Below are 25063 nucleotides of genomic sequence, written 5' to 3' on the forward strand. Positions count from 1 at the left end.
ATAAATATCTTTACAGGTTTGGCTAGGCCAATCTAGTATTCTGAGTAACTAAACAGCCTAAGAGAATGCAATCTTCATTTCCCTTAAACAAACAAACAAACAAACCCACAAAACTAACTGTACATAGCAATCTCAAAAGTTTTAGAAAGTTAGTAGAAATAACTTCACAAGCTACCTCAAGTTTTAAAAATCTACATGAGGCCGGGCACGGTGGCTCACATCCACATCTTTCCTGCAAAGCAAAAGTTACATGAAATCTACAAAGATTTTATACATTTACTTTTTTAAAAAATTAAAGAGAAAAACGAGGTTTTGCTAACCTTCCTTACATTTGGAATGAAAACTTGCTTTAAAAAAAACAAAAAATACTGGCATCCAAAAAATCTAAATTTGGTAATGATGAATTTAAAAAAGACAAAAAAACTTCTACAATACTGAACAATCAAACGTAAGCACTTCCATGTAAGTATCTATTGATGTGGTAAAGGGAAAAGAAAAATGAGTAGAACTTTAAAAAAAAACCTGTGTATTATGGAAATTTTCAAACATGAAATTAAAGAGATTATAAATTCTTAAGTCTCTGCTATCCAGTTTCAACCATTACCAACTCATGGGTAGTTCTGTTCTTCCCTCCCTCCCCTGCCTGGTACTGAATTGTTTCGAAGTAAATCCCAAAAATGACATCATCTTATCAGTAAATATTTCAGCATGTATCTCTAAAGTACTTTTTCTCAAGTTTAATTATTGCCTCCCCAACAAGTAGCCTTTTAATACATTTTTTCCGACACGTGAAATTTTAACACTGTGCACAATATGAGCAAGATTTTTTCACCCCCAAAAGACCAACATTCGCTCCGTTTGGGGGGATATAGCCTCCACTGCGAATGCAAACTCTAGAGCGTAACGACCTCTAAAACAGTAAACAAATCATACCATTCTCATGCCTACATGTTAATGGCAAATATCCAGTCGACAACTATGTTTTTAATGTTTTACATGTTGAGTTGCCAATATCCAACATGTACACAACAGAAACAAAAGCAATTAGCATCCAGACTACATATGCCTGACGCCTTCACAACCAACCCCAGCCCTCAATAAGTCACACCCAGCAGCTTAGGTATTCTGTGGAACTTCTTCCCAAAGTGCTGCTTCCAAACTACCTCCAACAAACCAGTAGGAATGCTACTTAAAAATGCCCACTCCTGGGGCTCCAGTCTAAACTAGAGTTTACCAGAATATCAGGAGTATGGCTACACAATCAGTACCTTAAACAAGTTCTCACTCAATCTTAGACCTCCACTAAAGTTTGAAAACCAGTGTCACTACTGGTTCAGAGTACCAGTTTTGTTTTGTTTGTTTGTTTTTTTGAGACAGAGTCTTGCTGTGTCACTCAGGCTGGAGTGCAGTGGCGCAATCTCTGCCTCCCAGGTTCATGCCATTCTCCTGCCTCAGCCTCCCGAGTAGCTGGGACTACAGGCACCCACCCACCATGCCCAGCTAATTTTCTGTATTTTTAGTAGAGACGGGGTTTCACCGTGTTGGCCAGGACGGTCTCCCATCTCCTGACCTCATGATCTGCCTGCCTTGGCCTCCCAAAGTGCTGGGATTACAGGCGTGAGCCACCGTGCCCAACCCCGCAGAGTACTGTTTTTCTTCATTCCTATCCCATGAAATGTTCCTATTCCCAGGAGCCAGGAGCAGCAAAGAGGCCTTAAACTCCTCATTCCTCTCCCCCTACAAATGTTTAACACCATTTACCCAATACAAAGGCAGAAGAGCAAGCTGAAACCAAATTCCTTGTCATCCTAATGAGCAACCCACTCTGGAGGCCTCTGCTCTCCTGCTCTGGGCTTGTCTTTACCTTTGCCTGAGTGAGAGCTGCCTTCTTCACCTGAAGCTGAGACTGCAGAAGTTTGAAGTTTTTGGACCAGCCTTCTGTTTTTGAGTCACTGGTCTCCACTCCTAGGTCATCGTACAGGGACATCTTTTCTTCAGTTTAATGCTGAAAGGCAAAAGGGGTGGGGATTAAAGAATGCACAATTCAATAAAGGCTTTTCATGTTAAAATAAAAATCACGAAATTTTAGAGGTAAAAGGTCCAGGACCTTTCAGCAACAGAGGCCAAGGCTCATTAATGCAGGGTTCTTCCCGATATATGAAGCTACACCATGTATTATTTTTAAAATAAGCCTCTAGAATTCATTTTTCCATCTATAAGACCATGCAGTCAGGTGATTCATGAGTGAAATCCTTCAAAGCTAGGGCACATAATGAGGTAAGAATTGGGACATTATTAATTACATATATCCAATGTTTAAAAAATTCTATTCATGTCAGTGCCAAAAAGTAGAAGCCTTACAAAACACAAATTAGCAGGTTGATTTGGCACAATTAGCTACCCTTTCATAAAGAAAAAATTTAATAAACATAAAAAAATTTATGTTTAATTTAAACATACTCTTAGGGAAAAAAGTGACAGAAATGACCTCTTAGATGTGATTTTGTCAATTACGATTATCGGCGGGGGCGGGGGGCGGCGCTGGTTATATCTTAAATACTATGACTTCCTCATATCCCACCAAGTGGAAACTTGTCATCTTTAATGATAGCAATTACAAAGAGACAATCAACAATCTGCATGTGAACAAGCAACACACAGCTTCCGTGCAGAACAGAGGAACATGTGAAAACAAAAATCGAGTCAGCAGGCACAAAGCATGACATGCAATGCAGCATCGGCAGCAGGTCCCATGAAAGCCCAGCACTGTACAGACATAGACGCTGGGGTTTAGGGAATCAATCTGCCCAAGGCCACAGTGGAAGCCCCTTCCAACACAGCCAGGCCAACTCCAGAGCCCTCACCAGTGAACCCCAACTGCCACTTTTAAAAAAAACTCAACATTCTGAAACCCACCGACATGCTTACTTCTTCAAATAAGAAATCAATCTCACAGACAGAAAGAGAACATAATTTAAACAGAAACCCACAAGTTGCAAGCAAATGCTTAGCACAGTAGTTCCCAATTTATGGACAAATTCCCAAAGTCTGTCAGTTCCCAGGGGGCCCATAAAGCATTTTCCCATGGAAACAGTGTTATCGAAAAGCCTAATTTGCTTGTGTTCTGTGGCTCAGAAGAGAAGGAAAATATTTAACACATATCCTCCTTAGGTCTGACTCGGCAAGCATTTCTCTTGAAGGTACTCTTACTTCTCAGCTCCTCCATTACCAGGATTCTAACACCCTGCCACCCCAACACCTTAGCTGATGTTGGTACCACACTGTTTGGATTGAGGGACGGAGTGCACACCAACTTCTGTTCCCTCAGAAGAACTGCCCTGGTCTTAAGTACAGGAACTCCCTGCCTGAAGTCAGCATCCGGAAAACTGGTACCACTTTTTAGTTTCTTCCATTCCTTCATAGGTGAACCCTCCGATTAATTAAAACCTCTCCCTTTTCCTTCATACGTGAACCCTCCGATTAATTAAAACCTCTCCATTTTGATTTTTAAATGAAAGGCCCCCCAAGGCCGTACAGAAGCAGGGAAAGCAGACTGTCCAGGGGTATCCACGGCTGACTGCGCAAACGAATCACATAAGAATGAAGGGATGGCGGCTGCGGTGGCTCACACCTGTAATCCCAGCACTTTGGGAGGCATAGGAGGGCAGATCACTTGAGGTCAGCAGTTCCAGATCAGCCTGGCCAACATGGTGAAACTGTCTCTATTAAAAATACAAAAATTAGCTGGGCGTGGTGGTGGACGACTGTAATTCCAGCTACTCGGGAGGCTGAAGCATGACAATCGCCTGAATCTGGGAGGCGGATGTTGCAGTAAGCCAAGATCACACCACTGCACTCCAGCCTGGGCGATAGATCGAGAGTCCGCCACCTCCCCCCGCCCCCGCCTCCACCAAAAAAAAGAATGAAGGAATGCTGGGATGCAGACAGACTCTCCTCCTGATTGACATCTTCATTGCCAAACTGCACTTTCTCAGGAACTTGGGGATGACGTCTCATGACACAGGCCTGAAGCACTGAGGCCAAATCAGGAAAAAATAATGAACTCTATTCTTTAACAAATATGGCTGAAATATAACCATGTCCTCATAGTCTTGGAGGGAATCTCCTGATGTCCACTTCAGAGCCCAGTTTAATAACTCTGAACTCCAAGAAAACCTAGATCCAGTTTGTTTTGTTCACTGCTCTATCCTCAGACTAAGATCAATATCCAACCCACAGCTAAATAGGAAATGAGGCCGAACTGCAGTTTATACTCCATTTACAAAGCCCTCTCAATTAGAAATTTCTGGCCAGCAATCACTGGCCAGAAGGAAGAACACCACGCCAAATAGCTTTTGAGGTTTTTGTACACTTTTCTTCCAGCTTACCCAGAACTCAAAACTCATTGTTCACATCTAGATACATATCCTTAAATTTTAATCTAAAAACACTCAAACAGCAACAGTAAAGAAAAACAATGCTGAGTGTCCAGCTTAGCATTGTGGCTCCCAAAAACACTTCTTCAGAAATGACCATGCACCTTTCATCTAACTTAATCTTTTGAGTCCTCTTCATCCAACTGGTCACCAAACCAAGCCTACTGAACTACGGGTTCTTCTGTTCCTTCTTTATTCTTAAAATGGAAGGGGAATACTAATACATTCTGAGAAATAAACAATGTGACTTTCTGGAAAATCACAAAACAGATAAACCAAAATCTGTTTGTAACTCAAACTAAACTCTACTTTAGATCATTGCTTTTCTCAATACAGACTATCTCCAATATGAAAATCTGAAATCCTTCGAATCTGAGCAACAACATGACCTCAAAATAGAAAATTCCACACCAGGCCGGGTGTGGTGTCTCGCACCTGTAATCCCAGAACTTTGGGAGGCTGAGGCGGGCGGATCACGAGGTCAGGAGATGGAGACCATCCTGGCTAACATGGTGAAACCCCGCCTCTACTAAAAATACAAAATCTAAATTAACCGGGCATGGTGGCGGGCGCCTGTAGTCCCAGCTACTGGGGAGGCTGAGGCAGGAGAATGGCGTGAACCCGGGAGGCGGAGCTTGCAGTGAGCCTGGGCGACAGAGCGAGACTCTGTCTCAAAAAAAAAAAAAAAATCTACACTTGACTTCATGTGATGGGTCACAGTAAAAAATGCAGTGAAATCTTTTTGCATGCACAAAATTATTAAAAGTATTACATATATTGCATATTCAGGCTATGTGTAGAAAGTATATATGAGGCATAAATGAATTTTGTGTTTAGACATGGGTCCCATCCCCAAGATATCTCACTATGTATATGCAGGCATTCTGAAAATCTAAAAATACCCGAAATTTGAAACACTTCTGGTCCAAGCATTTTGGGTAAGGGATACTCAATCCATTTCTCTTTATAACTTGAGAACTTTACCAAAAGTGTTTATGAATACGTTAGTGCCACCAGAAATGCGTTAACCAAATGCCCATTAAACTTCGAGGGGAAAGACTCATTTATTTATTTTTGCATCTACAATTTCTGTCATAGAGTAGGCATTTAATAAGCTTTATTAAAATACTAATAATGGGCTGGGTGTGGTGGCTCACGCCTGTAATCCCAGCACTTTGGGAGGCCAAGGCAGGCGGATCACTTGAGGTCAGGAGTTGGAGACCAGCCTGGCCAACATGGTGAAACCTCATCTCTATTAAAAATACAAAACTAGCCGGGTGTGGTGGTGCATGCCTGTAGTTCCGTCCCAGCTACTTGGGAAGCTGAGATAGGAGAATCGCTTGAACCCAGGAGGCGGAGGTTGCAGTGAGCCGAGATCGCACCACTGCACTCCAGCCTGGATGACAGGGCGAGACTCTGTCTCAAAAAAATAAAATAAAATAAAAGATAAAATATAAAAATGTGTTAAAATGGTAATTGGATGTATGTTTCACTACACATAAAAAATTTTTTTTAAAGAAATAGGCAAAGAGGCAGCACTGGGGAATAAGGGAAGGAGGTAAACCCCAGGGAGGGAGGCAACACTCCTCACCCTCCCCAGAAGAGTCAACTCTGATGGGAAGAGCTCTCTAAACTTTGAGGTTAAAAATCAAGCAGCGTACTAGATCTCAGCTGCCAACAGTTCTTCCATCAATAGATTCAATATTAAGCAAAAAATTCAGAAGTGAATTAATGAGGTTTTATGAGACCACACATCTCCTCTGATTCCATGCCATTTAAGATGGCTGACTGACAATTCCAGTTGATTTGCTGCATTGTGCAAAAGTTTCAGAAACCACTAGGCAGCAAATCTCATGTAAAGGTCCTCATTTCTCTTCTGAAACCTGCAAAGTGCTTTAAATATTAGAAACTGATGTCATCTCACCAGCATCTGCTAGTTTTCTCTAACACTGAGCTTACAAAATCAAATCGCTGCATCACAGCAAATGCAAAAGAGCTTTCTTTGTTTTTCTCATTTTCACTGAACTTTAAGTTCACAGAATGGGATTAATCATAGCAACAACACACTCTCATCCATCCACATACGTACTACCTGCTTTTGTTTAATTATTATAATGCTGCAAGCACCTATGATTTCACCGCCCAAAACAAGACAGGAGCCAGACTCAGAAACCACACTCAACCACACTGCTCCCCCAACCCATTCATGTAATTTCCCTGGAATCCTGTTCTCATTATTTCCTTGTTTTCCTCCTTTTATGTAATTTTATTTACCCTTTTAGTTAATCTATACCTTAAAAAGTGTGCATTCCTTATTTTAGCTGTATTAAGCATTTATGAATATACAATAGTTAATTCTCCCCACCGCAACTACTGAAATATAGTAAGTGCATTAATAAGACTGCCAAGACCCAAACTTACCCTAATTAACGTTGACATATTACTTAGACAACATAACACACTTATTTCATTAGGTCTGCTGCCAGGTAACAAAAAGTTGTACTTTCTAACAACTGGATATACCACAAGAAGCCAGGATCAAAAGTAAATACAAATTGCTGGGTTTTATAACTTTAAAATATTTGCTATTTCCTTCCTTTTTGTGGCAACACTACGCTTTGAGCAACCCACGTTTCATATATGCTACATTTTCTCTCAAGAAACATAACAAACATGGTTCTGCCAGAAGGAAGAATGGTGAGTTTTCAAGATTCCACCCAAGCTGGAAAGTATTTTTTTAAAACATGTGCAACTGGCAGGAAAAAGAACATGGAAGAGTCTTCTCAGAAGCACCCCACCTACTTATCTTTCAAGTGCATCTCAGAAGCCCTTAGTGACTATTGCCCCCACATAAAACTAACTCCCCCCAATTGGTTTCCTCAAGCATACTCAGATCACAGCAACCTTGGCAAGTTATGCTGCCTATTGTTTCACACACCTGTTTCTTCCGGCAGTGTAAGCCCCCTAAGGGCAGGGGTATTTTTTATCTTCAGCTTTGTATCTCTAGCTTAGCACCATGATTGAACACTGTAAGTGGCTCTATTAATATTTTTTAAATGTGTTAGTCAAAGGATGAAAAATGTTAATGCACCTATTTAAATCACATTATTATGAAACAGTGAGATCTGCAGATCTGCTTTTTAAGCACATAACTTGTAAGTAGGATAAAATTTAAACTGTAAACCACTATTAAGGAGAGAAAAACTACCACCACCACACAACCAATAAAGAGTCGAGGTTTGAGTTCTGAGCACCTAAAGAGGCAGGCTTGTTAGGAAGAAATATTTCTATCACTAAATAGATACTCATGCATCATAAAACAAAGCATGCCTCTTTGAAGTCTAAAGAATATGGCAAGACTGGGCCCAGTGGCTCACGCCTGTAATCCCAGCACTTTGGGAGGCCGAGGCAGGAGGACCACCTGAGATCAGGAGTTCGAGACCAGCCTGATCAACATGGTGAAATCCCGTCTCTACTGAAAATACAAAAATTGGCCGGGCATGGTGGCAAGCGCCTGTAATCCCAGCTACTCAGGAGACTGAGGCAGGAGAACCATTTGAGCCCGGGAAGCGGAGGTTGCAGTGAGCCGACTTGCACAGCTGCACTCCAGCCTGGACCACAGAGTGAGATTCTGTCTCAGGAGAAAAAAAAAAAAAATATGGCAAATATACACAGAAATGAACAGGAGGGGAAACAGAAGGGGTGGTGCACTTTGGTGTCCGCAAAAAATACAGCTACAAAAGCATCTACTTCAAGTATAAGCTCTACCATGACTTTCTAAAGAATTAAAAATTTTTTTTTTCCCATACCTCCATCTGACACCCTTGTCAATTTAATCTTTCCGTTCAATCTCACACTCCGCTGTTACCAAAATGCAAACAGTCGAGTAGAGTCACCTGTAATTTAGGCGAATAAACAGAACTTCCTTCACTATTGACTATTACGAAAGGTTTGAGAGATGACTAGCCTGGGATCATCTGTTCCCTGCTGGGGGGAGGTCTGAAAAATTCATATGTAGGGGAGAATGGGAAGGTAATTTAAAGCAAACCAGGTAAAAAGAAATCCACTTTAAATAAAGTTGCATTTGGGAATGTACAACAATCCTCTCAAGTGCCTCCAGAAACGCTGTCTTTGGTTCCGCAGAGTTCCACAATCGCACAACCTGCTGTTATAAACTGGACAGCACGCAGCACCTTGCTTAACTAAAAGCCCTCTCGTTTAGCTCACTAAACTGTTACCCCACATTCCCTAAAAGCCGTCATTACGCTCAAAACATCCGCAGCATTTATCAACTAAAAATGTGGAAACCGAGTCTCATCCTTTTAAAAACTCCATCTGCTGCGGGGAGCCAGTGCTCATCTTGAGTATATGCGAATCTTGCCTTTATCTAGAATATCCTATTTCCCATCCATATGCCTGGCTCTAGCAAAATAAGGACCCTCAACGGCGCTCCTTTACTGCTTCTCAAGAAACCTCCATGTTCTGACCTGACTACTCCTCGAAACACAGCACCACCCGCTCCTCAAACCTTTCTCTCTGCCTTACCTGCAGTTTCCAGAACGCACTACGAGGCTTCACTTCTGCTACTTTCGCACTTACCGCCGGGAGCCTTTTTCCCCAGCTCCCACCGTCTAACAAAGTACCTTCAAGACTCAACGGAAGCATCACCTCCGCTCCCAAGAGAGGTCCTTTCAGACCCTACTTGGGTCTCTCAGATCAACCCGGGCCTGGGTTTTCACGCCTGCTTTCCTAGAAACCAAACTCCTGCAAGCAGGGGCAGAACCTCCTTCCACCTGCATTCTGCGATCATTACACATCCTCTGGGCAAGAGGTGACGCTCAAAGACTGCTTGGGGTCGGCCGCGAGCGCTGAAACACCGCTCAAACAGCACGAGCCCAGGCGACGCCCGGGTCAGGGCTGCATTTCTGTCCTAGGGAGCTCTGGAGTCTGGGAAGCGCCAACGTCTGCACTCCCAGTTCTGAGTCCCGGGGAGGAACCGGCTTCTTTCTCAGAGCCCCGGAGAGGGGCAACTGTGCGGGGTCAGGGGGGACACGCTCCGGACTACTGGGGTCTAGTGACCGGACAACTTCGTCAGGATGTGGCCCACGAGGCGAAGGAGAAACGCTCTTCAGTACCAAAGAGCCAGAGGCAGACAGGAGGAGGAGGAGGGGAAAAGGGAGAAGCTCAGGGCCCGGGTCACCGGAGGCGGCGGCGGGCGGAGGGTCCCGGGCTGCAGCCGCGCGGAGAGACCAGGGCCCGCCGCGGGGACTGAGACCCCCCGGAGGCTCGGGCTGCGCTGGCCCGGCCCCCGCCCCTCGCGACGGGCCTAAAGCCGCGGCCTTGCGTCCGGCGCCTCCCGGGAAGGCGCGCCCGCCTCAGGTCCCGCCAGGCCGCCCACCCGGGGCCGCCGGGGTGCGACTTACCTGGCCCGCCCGGCCGACTCTGCCCATGGGCCGCGGCGGCGGCAGCGCGGAGCCGGGCGGCACTCCGCGGAAACCCGCCGGCGGCAGGAGGCCTCGGCGGCGCCCACCCTCCGCTGAGTCCTCAGGGCGCTCTGCGGCGCGGGGTCAGGGAGCGCGGGCTGCCGGGAGAGCGCGCCCGCGCCTGCGCCGCGCCTGCGCCTGCGTCTGCTTCGGCCTCTGCGCCTGCGCCGAGGGCGCCTTGCCGCACTGCCCCCTGCCCGCGGGAGGACCGCACTGCACGCTCCCCTCCGCCGGCGTCGTCTTCTACCGTCAAGAGGTGTCGCCCTGGCGCACATTTTCGAAATTCCACAAGATTTGGGGAGCGCGGCAGCGCCCCTAGATGGTGAGGAGGAGAAGTGGTCCGAGGCCCGGCTTTCTGATGGGGAGGTGGGGGAAGTCCCTCCAGGCCCCTCGCTCTCATTCATTCAAAACCACTCCTAGGCCGGGCGCGGTGGCTCAAGCCTGTAATCCCAGCACTTTGGGAGGCCGAGACGGGCGGATCACGAGGTCAGGAGATCGAGACCATCCTGGCTAACACGGTGAAACCCCGTCTCTACTAAAAAATACAAAAAAATAGCCGGGCGCGGTGGCGGGCGCCTGTAGTCCCAACTACTCGGGAGGCTGAGGCAGGAGAATGGCGTGAACCCGGGAGGCGGAGCTTGTAGTGAGCTGAGATCCGGCCACTGCACTCCAGCCTGGGCGGCAGAGCGAGACTCCGTCTCACAAAAAAAAATAAAAATAAAAAAAAAAATAAATAAATAAAAACGACATCGCTGACAGAAGTAGGGAGGGGAAGGGAACGTGGGACTTCGGGTTAATATGATTTTTACATCTGTAATTGGGTCTCAAATAGAGTTCAAGCCGATAAATCAAATAGTAGAGATTTAAGCTGACGTCTTAGTCGGAAGGAATATACCAAGAAAGTTACTATAATCCATTAAAATCCAGTGATTAAGAAAACGGGAAATGGGGGAAAAAAGAAATATAGTGGAGAGACAAAAGACAATCTAAAGAAAGAGGATTAAAGACGTCATGGGATGGTATAATTCTGAGGGTAACCCACAACAAAACTACAAAGTTTTCAAATAATCCACACATACATGCACACACACACACACACACACAGCAAAACAAACCAATGTAGGGAAATATTTGAAAAAGTTACAAAACAGAAAGCACAACCAAACTATATGACAGAACAAGACCAAATGTCTCACAAGAAGAAATATAGACCTAAGCTTACCTATTAAAAAACTACAACCTCAGATTGGAGCCCAAACCATCATGCAACTCAGTGTTGTATACAAGAAAGTACTAAAGTTATTCTGAGTTTGAAAAATACAAGATTGGAAAAGCTATACCAGGATAATGCAAAAAAATATTTTAAAAAATCAGGAATCACAAACAACTTACTCAAACGTTGATTTCAGGGCAAAAAGCATTAAGTAAGAGTAAGAAGAGCATTTTATAATCTTGAGAAGCACAATTCACAATCAAGAAAAAAATGGGAAAAATAGGAAAATCTTTGCACCAAATCACATAATCTCATTATTCATAGCAAACACTGTAGGAGTGAATGAATAGGCAGAAATAATTGGCACATTCCTTGCCAGACTAAGGGTACAAAAAGTAAATGAGGATTGAGAATACCTAAAAATACAATTCCTAGGATAGATATCAAATGCTGTCCCCTAAATAGACATAACATCTTTCCCAGTGTCTAAGGAATATTCACAACAATTAGTCCTATTTTAGACCACAGAGAAAAATCTTAATATAGTCCAATAAGTAGAATCATATGGGTAATATTATCTGCAGCAATTCAATAAAAGTAGAAATTAATGGAAAAAAAAAACAGAAAATAAAACATGCCTACCCCTTGAAAATTTTTAAATGCTCAAATAACACTTGGAACAAAAAGGAAAACAAAATCAAAATAACATAATATCTAGAAAAGTATGAAAACGACATACTCATGGGATTTAGCTCAGATAGTACTAAGAGGAAAATTTATGGTTTTAAGTTTTTGTATCAACTAAAAACTTGGAATAAACTAAGTGAATTAAGCACTTGTGCAAGCAACTGGAAATAAAATAAAAATGTGAAAAGCAGAGGGAAGTACTTGGTCAATAAAAGAAGCAGAAAGTAATAGTGTGTAAACAGAAAAAGGAAGAAGAGCAAAGATAGAAGTTGTCTAGACTGGGTCTCTCCCCACCCCCAATCAAAGCACAGGTAGATGTGCAAAGGCCCTGATTAGGAGGCCCAGAACTGCAGGACTTCCTCCAGGTTGAATCTGCTGTCTACCCATACTCCCTAATCTGCTTGGCGTCTCCACTCTGCAGTCTGAGACCACTCCTTCCTCCCTTTTTGGTTGAAAATTTGTGCATTTGTTCCCAAATCATTCCATCATACATACGCAAGTAACTTTTTGGTTTACAGACCGTTTAGGAATTTTCTAGTTTAACTTCCAGAAGGAAAGCTGCCTTACTTCATTTCCTAGTAGGTGAGCAGTCTCATGCTTGCCTGCATTTCCTGTCAACAGTAACAGATATCTTTATTTTATGCACTGAGAATCCAAAGCTTAACCCAATGGAGGAACAGAACCCAGGCCATGCAACTACCAGGAAGCACACACAAAACGGTGGAGCTTTAGAAGAGGGACAAGACAGAGGCGCTGGGGCGCCCCCTCGAGGCTGCAGAGCAAACATAGGTAGTGACACCTGCGTAAACAAGTCGTGTGATCTTCTCCAGCTGTGCTCCGCGCCTGGCGGGAGGCAGGCAGGCAGCAGATGGTAGAATTCATCGAAAACTGGGAATTAGCAGGGCAGCTGTTCCAGGAAGAAAGAAGATAAGGGTGGTGTTTGGGCTAGCAGGAAAGGCTGGGTGAAATGCTACAGTATGCCGCATGGATGGAGCCGAGGGGACCCCGAAACAGGGAAAAGAAACGGGTGCGGGCCCTGGAGGGAAGACAAGCTAGTTAAGACAATTTGATCAGATTATATTTTGATCAAAAATAAGTATTCCCAGGGATTCTGTGTGTAGATATGCTTTCGGTGCACCGTGGAGAATGATTTTTGTCTCCTTTTTTGTATCTTTTCTTTTTCTTTTTTTTTTGAGACGGAGTCTTGCTCTTGTCGCCCAGGCTGGAGTGCAGTGGCGCGATCTCGGCTCACTGCAATCTCCGTCTCCTGGGTTCAAGCGAGTCTCCTGCCTCAGCTTCCTAAGTAGCTTGGATTACAGGTGCCCGCCACCATGCCAGGCTAATTTTTTTTTTTCTTTTTATTGTAATTCAGCAGACGGAGTCTTGCTCTGGCCCAGGCTGGAGTGCTGTGGCGCGATCTCGGCTCACTGCAAGCTCCACCTCCCGGGTTCACGCCATTCTCCTGCCTGAGCCTCCCTTCCGAGTAGCTGGGACTACAGGCGCCCGCCCAACACCCGGCTAATTTTTTTGTATTTTTAGTAGAGACGGGGTTTCACCGTGTTGGCCAGGCTGGTCTTGAACTCCTGACCTCTGGTGATCCACCCACCTCGGCCTCCCAAAGTGCTGGGATTACACGCATGTATATCTCTAAGCAGCTTCGTCCATTTCAGAATTTTTTCTTTCTTTCTTTTTTTTTTGAGACGGAATCTCGCTCTTGTTGCCCAGGCTGGGTGCAATGGCCTCATCTGGGCTCACTGCAACCTCCACCTCCCGGGTTCAAGCAATTCTCCTACCTCAGCCTCCTGAGTAGGTGGGACTAGAGATGCCTGCCACGAAGCCTGGCTAATTTTTGTAGTTTTGGTGGAGACAGTGTTTCACTATGTTGGCCAGGCTGGTCTCAAACTCCTGACCTCGAGTGATCCACCCGCCTTGGCCTCCCAAAGTGCTGGAATTACAGGTGTGAGCCACCACACCCGGCCCATTTCAGAAATTTTAAAGTGTTTTTCACTATATTTTTTATCTTTCTAAATCATTCTCTGCAGTTATTCCTGCTCTGTAAGGTTTCTAATAGCAAAAACGTAGGAACAAACTAGCGAACAATAACAAATTAGGGAAATTCAATTATATTGAGACACAAATAATTTACATGGAAGGATTCCATTTTTGTTTTAAAAATATATAAATATATACAAAGTATCTATAAGATATTTGCCAATATGGTTGAATCCAAATAGGGATTATAAGGATTCTTCATTTTCTCAAAAAAGAGAAAAATAAAAGTAAAAATATAACAAAGGAGATTATCAATTTTTAAAGTACATAGAATTTTCTGAAATCTTTTTTAAGTTTTAATTCATCTTCCACCTAATTGGTGCCTGTTCTGCTTGTCTGACAAGATTTTCATGCATTTTTTAATTACAGTGATTAGTTGAAAACTAATCGTTTCAATAAGAAATTTACTTTCTTAAAAATATAATTTTGTGTGCAGTTTATGACTTTCATATGGATATTTTTTATTTTGATATATTTTTGACACAGGGTCTCTCTGTCTCCCAGACTGGAGTGCAGTGGCACAATCACTGCTCACTGCAGCCGGGAACTCCCAGGCTCAAGCAATCCTCTCATCTCAGCTTCCCAAGTAGGTGGGACTACAGGCGTGCACCACCATGCCCGGCTAGTTTTTTTGTATTTTTTTTTTGCAGAGAGGGGATTTTGCCATATTGCCTGGGCTGTTCTTGAACTCCTGAGCCCAAGTCATCCACCACGTCAGCCTCCCAAAATGTTGAGGTCACAGGCATAAGCCTGCACCTGGTCTCATGTGGATATTTTTTAAGTGCCAAGTTTACATATACACACACCTAAAATGCTCAATAAAATGATAAACTGTTTTTATCCTTTTCCAGCTGGGAAGTTCCCACTCTTTAGCCAACGAGGCTAAGAGCTTCACCTGTGAGTGATGTCTCCTTGGGGCACTGTTATCCTTTCCATTGTGCCCTTTAGTGCTATCCCCAGAGAACAGGCACAGAACAGCAAACCTTGCTGCAACGCTTTGAACGGGAGTACAGCTTTGAGTGGCAACCTCAATGTGGTCCCCAACGTGTGATCGGGTTATCAAAGCCAGATCATTGGCTTACGTGGCATGATCGGGAAATGAGTTTATCTGTGATCTGAGGGTTTCGAGGGATTAGTAACCCTTTCAAGTTACATCCTCCCCCTCCGTGGAGCAAAAGTGTTGCAAAGAGCAGCGACAACAGCTCAGCACAGAGGAAAAACATTCCTAGGAGAGTCGGGGAGAACTACTGCCAACCGTGTGCCAGGGGTTTTAATGTAAATCATCTCATGCATTACCAATGACTCAACAGGACCAGTGCTGTTATGCACATTTTTCAGAACTGGAAACTGATCCTCAGAGGTTAGGGAATTTGCTGAAGTCAGACAACCAGTGAGTGACTGAACTGTGATGAGGACCCAGGTTTGCCTGACAGGGGTTAGTGTGCTTTTTAGTATCTTAAGCTGCTTCATGAGGGGAAGATGATTTAAATAATGAGCAGGACGGCGATGCTCCCACCAAGCGTATCTCCGGCACTGTACTGTTTAGTCCCCCCAGTCCCACTGGAACGCTGCCATTCTTCCCACTCTGACAATAATGTCGTATAACAAGCACTTCCTATGCACCAGGCTCTGGGAAGAGTGATTTACATATTTGAGCCAATGTAATCCTCCTATAGGTTTACATGGTAGCCGTGATCATCTCCATTTGGCAGCTTGAAGCTGTTTCCCCAAGGTCATAAATACCTGGACCCAGAGTTCCCAGGTTCCAAAGCCGTCCTCTGAAATTCCACGCCTCGCTCTCCTAGGGAAACATGGGCAGAGCCCCAACTCACTGTGACACACCGTCTCTATACAGGAAACATATTGGCAAGTCTAAGATAGCATTTTTATTTCTAACAACATTCAGGTAAGACCTGGAAATTTGGGATGATTCCCTAAAATGTTTGAATTCCATCTTGGAATTTCTGAGTCTAGTTTCTTAGAAACTCATCCTAGATCTGTATCATAGTTTTTAATTAAGAATTCTATTTGGATTTGACTAAGAATTCTATTTACTACCAGGGTTTAGCAAGCCCTTGAGTTTTAAAAGGGAAAAGTTGAGTTGGCACTGCTCTTTGTCATCTTAGATATCACCTGAAGCCACAGATGGATGAGAAACAGAAGCGCAGACTCGGTCTTTAACCAGAATACGTGTCTGACTCTAGACTACAGGAAATGTCTGCCATATGCAGGCAAAGAAAAACAGGACAGGATAACGCTCCCTGCGCTGAATACCTCAGGCACCAGAATAGCACAGCCCTGCACAGTAAGAGGCTTACATAGATGAGCAAAGTCAACATTCCCTTGCTTGGACCAATAGAAATGGGGTGTGCTCCTGGCTGCATTTGCAATGCAGGAAAAGCAGAAGAGGCACTGATTTGGGGGATGAGGAATCACACTTTTGCAGGAAGCGGACTATGACTGAGGTAAGTAAAGGAAAGAAACTGTGAGCATCTTTGCAGCTGCTGATGGAGTGAAATAAAGGCTAAAAGAACAGATTCTACACACATCCTCCCTGTGTCTAAGAATTTCTGCTACTCTTGACCAGGATCTCAGGATATTCCCTACCCACAACTATATAAATGGCTTGTTTAGGAAGGAATTGACTCAGAAATTTCCACAAAAATGAAAAGATGTACCCAACACAGATCAACACAATGTTAAACCAAGAAAAAAGGGGGAAAGTAAAATAGCCCCAGAAAGAGATTGTGATGGAACAAACACACGGGCCAAGTATACAGTCATAGATTTTGTTAATGTAATAGAGCAGTAGCCTCTATAAACTAAGAGCTTAAAGCAGATATTTAAGGGACAATATGGTGGGAAAAGGAGGTGAGGCCTGGGCTGATTGTGCTCAGCAAATTAGAGCAGAGGTTGCTGTGAAAGTAGGACATCAGATAACAGAACCTGCCAAAAACATAAAAGGCCCAGATGGAGAGACCAAGAAAAGACAGCAAACCTCAACGGACATGGACAGTCATAATTTTAGCAAAGTTTCCAGGTGCGCTGTGATGGGATACATGGGCAAGGTAGGGCACTAGCTGGTGCGTGGTATTAGGTGTTTGAGAAGTGTGGGAAAATGATATCTCTAAGGACCATGGGATTGGATGACTGTTGCTAGGTTCCACTGATATTCTACAAAAGGTAGCTGTAGTCCCAGCTACTCAGGAGGCTGAGGCAGGAGAATTGCTTGAACCTGGGAGGCAGAGGCTGCAGTGAGGAAAGATCACACCACTGCACTCCAGCCTGGGCAACAGAGCAAGACTCTGTCTCAAAAAAAAAAAAAAAAAAATGGGTGTCAGAGACAACTGGGTATGTCACTTGGTGTGTGTGTCCCAGCACACCCCTGACCAGTGGATTCCAACATTTTTATGGATGTGGCAGCCTCCGGCATATTATTAAGAGTCCCCTCCCACTGTCTTCAGCTCATGTGTCTTATGGAGACTTCCGACAAGTTAGCTACTTCGTGCTCGTCTGCCCCGGTTGGCGAAATATCCCCATGATGCTGAGCAGAAGAGCTGGACCATCCAGTTCTCTTCCCCATGAGTACAGAGGGCAGGAGAATTAACATAGCCCTAGGAAAAAAACTGTGAATGCATATTGTTCCCCCTTGCAACTATTTTGGATTCTCTTTTACAGTTAAAACATAAATAGCCGGGTGCGGTGACTCATGCCTGTAATCCCTGCACTTTGGGAGGCCAAGGCGGGTGGATCACCTGAGGTCAGGAGTTCGAGACCAGCCTGACCATGGTGAAACCCCATCTCTACTAATAATAAAAAATTAGTGGGGCATGGTGGTGCATGCCTTAATCCCAGCTACTCGGGAGGCTGAGGCAGGAGAATCGCTTGAACCTGGGAGACTGGGAGGTTGCGGTGAGCCGAGGTCGTACCATTGCACTCCAGCCCAGGCAACAAGAGCAAAATTTTGTCTCAAAAATAAACAAACAAACAAACAAACAAACTTGGCCAAATCGTAATGCTGCACACAGCGTACCTGAGGCTGCGTTAATCTGCTCTGATGGCTACGACTACGGCTTCCACTTCACTGACTCTGTGGTAGTCTACTGTTGTTTTCAGGATCTCTCTGGTGTCTTCCAAGGTCAGACTGGTGAATTTAATGGAAATATGATGGGGACCACCACCCCTGCATCCTTTAGATCAGTAGTCCACAATCTATGGCCCAGGGGCCAAATCTGGCCCACTTCCTGTTTTCATACCACCTTTGCTCTACAAACGGCTTTCACATTTTCCCATAGTTGGTAAAAAAAAATCAAAATAATAATCATATTTTGTGATATGTGAAACTTGTATGAAACTCAAATGTTGGTGTCAGTAAGTAAAGTTTTATTCACACTCAAAAATGTTCATTCATTCGCAGATTGTCTCTAGTTGCTGTGCCCAGCTAATTTTGTATTTTTAGTAGAGACGGGGTTTCACCATGTTGGCCAGGCTGGCCTCAAACTCCCGACCTAAGGTGATCCACCAGCCTCAATCTCCCAAAGTGTTAAGATTACAGGCGTGAGCCACCACACCCAGCCTGTGATATTGTCTTTAATTTTCTATCTTGATTTTAGAAGAGGAACTTCAGCATCTCCCTTTTGGCTTTTCTCACTATGATGCCCTCACTCCACAGACCAAGGAACCGCCTTGGGGAGTGTACCAGTTCTCAAGAATGTCAACCCCAATTGCATATTCAGAGACTGGGAAAATGGACCACAAGGTGGGTTCACATAAACTGGGCCTTGGCAAGGACTTCATTATTTTCTGCTCTCTACACCCACAGTCGAACCTTAGGTCTCAAGATAACAGTAACTACACTAATTCTTCAAACGGTTGGTTGTTTTCCTTTCCATAGGGTATTTGCCCAAGTAAAGGGCTACAGTCCCATTTGGTGAATGACTGGGGAATTATTATGATTGTTTTTATTATTGAGATGGAGTCTCATTGTGTCACCCAGGCTGGAGTGCAGTGGTGTGATCTTGGCTCCCTGCAACCTCTACCTCCTGGGTTCAAGCAATTCTCCCGCCTCAGCCTCCCAAGTAGCTGGGAGTACAGGTGCCCACTATCATACCTGGCTAATTTTTGTATTTTTAGTAGAGATGGGTTTTCACCATGTTGGCCAGGCTGGTCTCGAATACCTGACCTCAAGTAATTTGCTCGCCTCCACTTCCCAAAGTGCTGGGATTACAGACAGACATGAGCCACCATGCCTGGCCGATGGGGAATTATTACTCTGGATCCTTGCAGTGGTGCTACAGATTCCTTCCTCCTGATGCGGAGGGTGGTCGATGGATTCTGGGACTGATCCTAGCCTTAGAACTGAACACTGGGGAAAGGATCATGACTTTCTAAGGGGAAGACTCCCCAGCTCACAGGGGAGGGAAAGGCCTGAGCTTGCTTTACATAAGAAGTTCATTATAAAAATGCAAGCCAAAAATAGACAGCAGATGCAGCACAGCTTTACTGAGGAGTGGCCTTGAAAAATGACAGTGAGAGAAAATCCCTCCAATGGGCAGAGCATCGAGGGATGCACCCAGCCATCCGCTCTGTGTGGGAAGGAGATGTGGTTTAAGATTCGAATAGACACCTACTTGTGAGTGGTACAGAAGGCTTGGCTCTCTGGTTAGCGATTTGGGAAAGACTGCGTGAGGTAGCTCACGTCTGTAATCCTGGCACTTTTGGAAGTCGAGGTGGGTGGATCACCTGAGATCAGGAGTTCAAGACCAGCTTGGGCAACATGGTGAAACCCCATCTCAACTAAAAATGTAAAAATTAGCTGGGTGTTGTAGTGGGCCCCTGTAATCCCTGCTACTTGGAGGTGGAGGTGGGAGAACTGCTTAAACCCGGAGAGCGGAGGCTGCAGGTGAGCCGAGGTCATGCCATTGCATTACAACCTGGATGACAGAGTGAGACTCTGTCTCAAAAAAACAAAAAACAATAGCAAAAAAACAGAGTGAGTGTGAAGCATGAAGGTATTTGTATCTCATGACTTTGCTCCCAGGAAGCGTCCATCACAGAAGATGCATTAACCAATCAAGCAGACAAAATGACAAAGCCAGCCCTGGTGACACCAGTCAGCCCTGTCATTCCTTGGTCACCTACCATGGCATGGTAGGGCCATGAAAGAAGTGGTAGGATAAGAGACACAGAGGCTGTCCTGGAGCCCTGCAGCGTAGACTCCCACTTCCCTAGGCAGATCACACCACACCCTGCACCACGCAGAAGCTGCTGGCCCAAGCATTGAAATAGTTGGCTAAAGGTGGCACTAAAATGTCAACTCAGAGGTGACAGTCTGTGACGGTGGGGCACCACTCTCCAGAATGCAGTATATACTTTGAATCAAAAGCCTTTACACTGCCGGCCCCAGTGGCTCACGTCTATAATCCCACCACTTTGGGAGGGTGAGGCAGGCAGATCACTTGAGGTCAGGAGTTTGAGACCAGCCTGGCTAATGTGGTGAAACCCTGTCTCTACTAAAAATACAAAAAAAATTAGCCAGGCATGCAGTGAGCCAAGATCATGCCACTGTACTCTAACCTGGGCGACAGACCGAGACTCCATCTCAAAAAAAAAAAAAAAAAAGCTTTATATGGTCTGACCCCCCCAAGTAGAAAGAACACAAAGGTCTGGAAACCAAAGGGCATAAGCGGCCTTATCATCACTCCCGAAGACCCAGCAGTGGATCTTGTGTTTCCTAGTCCTGCAACTCTGGGCTCTGCAGGGCTGGAGGTCCTGATCCCCAAGGAATCACGCTTTTGCCAAGGGACACAAAAGTCTCAGTGGATTATGAGTTGCAGCTGCAGCCTAGGCACCTCGGGCTTTTTGTATGACCCGGATCAGCAGATCAGGTGCACCTCAGCTCCTCAAGTCACTCCTTGTGCCACTTGTGATGCCAATTGGACTAGTGTATCCTTTCTAGTCTAAGAAGGACATGATGACCAGAGACACAGACCCCCAGGGATGAGGGCTGACTACCCGACCAGGTAAGCCCCCAAGACCAGCAAAGATGCTGTCTGGGCCCGCGGCTCTCCGGGACACAGGGTGCAGGTGAGGATGAGCACCCGCTGTGGCTCGGGGACAGTGGCAGCCACAGGAGTTGTAGGTCTTCCTTTCAACCTCCCTCTCCTCAGTTTCCCCAGAAGAGAGGTCAGCAGCAAGCTGGAGGTCCTGTTTCTTGGTGTCCATGGAGAAGTCTATCCGAGCAGTGTTGAGATGGATGAAGGGGAACACAGAGGTGCCCCAACCAGGCCCCTAGCGAAGGACATAGCCATCTGCTGGGAGCTAACAGCAGATATACTTTAGCCACAGTTGTATGCTGGTGGGCCTCAGCTGCAGAGAACTACCTCACCCACAAGGATACCCTTCTTCAGGGGATCCAAAATGACAGATCGTGGCGGGAGCAGACAGGGTCGGCCATGCCGGCGCACCCCAGGATGACTGACCCGCCAGGCGCTCTGCAGCTCCCACGGCTGGCGAAGGTTGTGTGGCAGTTTGGCTTCTTCCGCTGCCTGGTCCTGTCTCCTTCCCTGTCTTTTCACAGATGTTGATCCCAATCAATATCCTGCAATCCCAAATCCATCTCCTTGTCTGCCTCCTGAGTGTCTAGACGGCACTGATGACTATGTATGCAACATGCTTCTACACACTTAGAAAACTCTCTGGACAAATGCACACCAAGAAACTGGTTTGTCTCAGGGGAGGGGAAGTGGGTAGCTTGGGACAGAAAGTAGAGGGAAATATACTTTTTATTATTTTCCCCTTTTGGATCATATAAATTTTTGTACAATAAACATGTATTTCACTCAAAAAAAAATTTAAAAATCCAAAGAAAAGAAGGTCTAAATTATTAGTATATGTTATTGTTTGATCTTGGTATAATGAGTGGGATAGAAGTTTAAAGAGAAGAAGTGTTCAAAATGGAAAACAGCAGGAGAGAAAGAGAAAAAGGAGGGGTAAAAAGAAGAGGAAAAATAAGAGCAAAGCAGAGAAAACACATTTTATGTGGTGGTTTGGAATGTTTGGGTAGTGTGAAAAGCTTGCCCTTGGTGCCTTCTAATTTCCCCTCTCAGACCTGCTCCCTATCCTAACAAGTGCCACCTCTATCCTCCACAACCTTCCACCACGTTATCTCTTGCTGTCCCTTGGAAGCTCCAAGCACAGATCTCTCTTTCATTGTTGTTGTTGTTGTTGTTTGAGATGGAGTGTCTCTCTGTTCCCCAGGCTGGAGCGTAATGGCACGATCTCGGCTCACTGCAACCTCCACCTCCCGGGTTCAAGTGATTTTCCTGCCTCAGCCTCCCGAGTAGCTGGAATTATAGGTGCATACCACCACGCCCGGCTGATATTTTGGATTTTTTAGTGGAGACAGGGCTTCACTATGTTGGCCAGGCTGGTCTTGAACTCCTGACCTCAGGTGATCTGCAGGCCTCAGCCTCCCAAAGGGCTGGGATGACAGGCGTGAGCCACTGCACCCAGCCAGATTTCTTTTTTTTTTTTCTTCTTTATTCTTCTAGTGTCCAGACTTTGATTATAATTAATCAATTAATTCATTGAGCAACTATTTATTCAATATTCAGGGTATATTTACAAAGGAAGAACTGTGGTAAATATTCCAAAACACAATCATGTTGAGGTGTGCATGAATAACAGGACCCTGATTAAATGTTAGCCAAGGCGTTTGATTTAAACATTTAAAAAGAAAACTCCAAAGACGGAAGTGTTGGAAATACTTAGAAACTAATAGCGAGCTCACCTCTGCGCTGTCCTGGTGTGCAGGTGGTGTGTCTTTACATTGCTCCTGGTGCTACAAGAACAGCTACACGGCTATTGTCATTTTAAGACCGTGTGTACAGATTCCAACTGTCCAGGATTTCATCATCACAGGTAGTCACATATTCACACCCGAGTGTATGCAACTCAGCTGTGCACTGAATACTTTGTGCAAAAACACCCAAAGGGGACTGTGGGGTGGAGGAGACTGCGGGATGGAGGGGACTGCGGGGTGGAGGGGATTGTGGGGTGGAGGAGACTGCCAGGTGGAGGACTCCTAAGTGCACCAGACAGGTGACTGGTGAATATGCTACAGCACTCGGAAATATACCAACATACACCCCACACATATTTATTTTCAGGAAGGGCTGCCCACGCAATTTCACCCCCTTTCCTCCCAGAAGAATAGATCATACACAGATCAGTTGAAATGAAGTAGGTTCATCAGTTCTAACAAATGCACCACTCTGGTAGGGGTGTTGATAGTTGGGGTGCCGTGCATGTGTGGGGGCAGGAGGCACAGGGGAGCTCTCTCTACCTTCCACTTGAGTTTGCTGTGCACCTAAAACTGCTCTAAAAACAAAGTCTATTTTAAAAGAAACCTCACAGTTGCAGTCGCCACAGCTGCCTCCTGCTGCTGCCCCATACCCTCGGAGCACAGCTTCTCAGACGAGCTGTTGGTCCAGCACCTCCACAGCATCTCCACGCAGGTCAGAGCAGAGCTCTCAGCTCCTCGTAATCCTAACCAGCTCCCGCTCATCTTCCCGATCTTAGTAACTGGCAGCATCTTTTTTTTTTTTTTTTTTTTTTTTTTTTACAGAAACAGTTTTTAGTTTTTAATGAACTTGTAAACAAAAAAGCTCCCATTTCAAAATAAAAACAAAATCCCAGATCATATAGATGTTTACAGTGATTACATTTATCTAAGCAACATACGTACATGTTCAGTTGTAAGATGTCTGGCAACATCTTTCACTGAGTACACAAGCCAGAAATCTGAGTCATGCTGATTCTTCTCTTTTCCTCCCCCCAACCCCGCCACATCCAATCAATCAAGTAAGTTCCGTAGGTTCCACTTTTAAAGTAGATTCCCTAAGTGGTCACTGCTTACCATCTCCACTGCTATGACCTGAGACCTCAGCACTGCCACTTCAACTGACAAACGCGAAAACCCCATCACTTCTCCTCTGCTCCCAACCTTTCCATCGCTTCCCATCAACTCTGAATATAATCCCAAACTCCTCACCTGGCCTACGAGGCCTTCACTGACCCAGCCCCTGCCTACTTTTTCCACCTGCATCTCTGACCCGGGCCCCTGGCTCATGCACTCACGCCAGCCTGCTTGCTGTTCCTGGGACATCGAGTCATTCCTCCTCGGCGACACTCTTCCCCTAAACAGCAACATGGTTTGTTCCATCACTGTATTCCAGCTCCACCCAATGGCTTTCCTCGACTTCGTCACCTGAACGAGCATCCTCTCCACCCCATCCCTGGTATGATTGACTTACCTGCGTTATTTTTCTTTGTGAGACTTACCGTCCAGAGCATTACACCATATTTTCATTGGTTTATTTGCTTCTTGTCTGTTCACCTCCTCAGAACTTGAGCAGCATTATAATAGCATGGATTTGGTCTGTTTTATTCTCACTATGATACAAGTACTTATGTACCTAGCACATAGTAGGTACAACAGAGCACCAAAAATGAGCTCGCAGAAAATGAAGAATTCCATTATTTGTCTTAAAAAGGCAAACAAGCTGGGCACAGTTGCTCACGCCTGTAATCCCAACACTTTGGGAGGCTGAGGTCCAATCCCTTGAGCTCAGGTGAGAGCAGACTGGGCAACATGATGAAACCCTGTCTCTACAAAAAATACAAAAATTAACCAGGCAAGGTGGCACGAGCCTGTAATCCCAGCTACTCAGGAGGCTGACTGGGAGGATCACCTGAGCTTGGGAGTTAGAGGCTGCATTGAAATCATGCCACCGCACTCCAGCCAGGGCGACAGAGCAAGATCCTGCTGCAGCAAAACAAACAAACAAACAAAATGCAGGTAAGTTATTAACATGGGGAAATACGGGTCATAAAGGAGAGAGCTGACTTTTTCAGAAAAAGACAGTTATTAGGTATCCAACAACTGATAAATGGATAAAGAAAATTTGGTATATATACACAATGGAATACTGTTCAGCCATGAAAAAAAAAGAATGAAATCCTGTAATTCTCAGTAATATGGATGGAACTGGAGGAATTATGATAAATGAAATAAGCCAGGAACAGAAAGTTAAAACCACATGTTCTCAGTCACACGTGGAAGCTAAAAAGTGTCAGTCTCACAGAAGTAAAAAGTAGACAGAGGATACCTGAGGCTGGGAAGGGAGAGG

General features: G+C 45.0%; 1 protein-coding gene across 1 annotated transcript in view; it reads right to left on the bottom strand.

The window, feature by feature from the left end:
* RBM17 (RNA binding motif protein 17) overlaps positions 1–10062 on the bottom strand; it is a 28316-nt gene extending 18254 nt beyond the window's left edge. Inside the window, exons 1-2 of the mRNA XM_003903363.4 lie at positions 9860–10062; positions 1865–2005 (exon numbers count right to left, since the gene is read on the bottom strand). Of these exons, the coding sequence (XP_003903412.1) occupies positions 1865–1987 (123 nt within the window). The 5' untranslated portion in view covers positions 1988–2005; positions 9860–10062. The remainder of the gene's footprint in view (positions 1–1864; positions 2006–9859) is intronic.
* Between the last annotated feature and the right edge of the window lie 15001 nt (positions 10063–25063).

The sequence above is a fragment of the Papio anubis genome, chromosome 11, assembly GCF_008728515.1.
Source record: "Papio anubis isolate 15944 chromosome 11, Panubis1.0, whole genome shotgun sequence".
Classification (NCBI taxonomy): domain Eukaryota; kingdom Metazoa; phylum Chordata; class Mammalia; order Primates; family Cercopithecidae; genus Papio; species Papio anubis.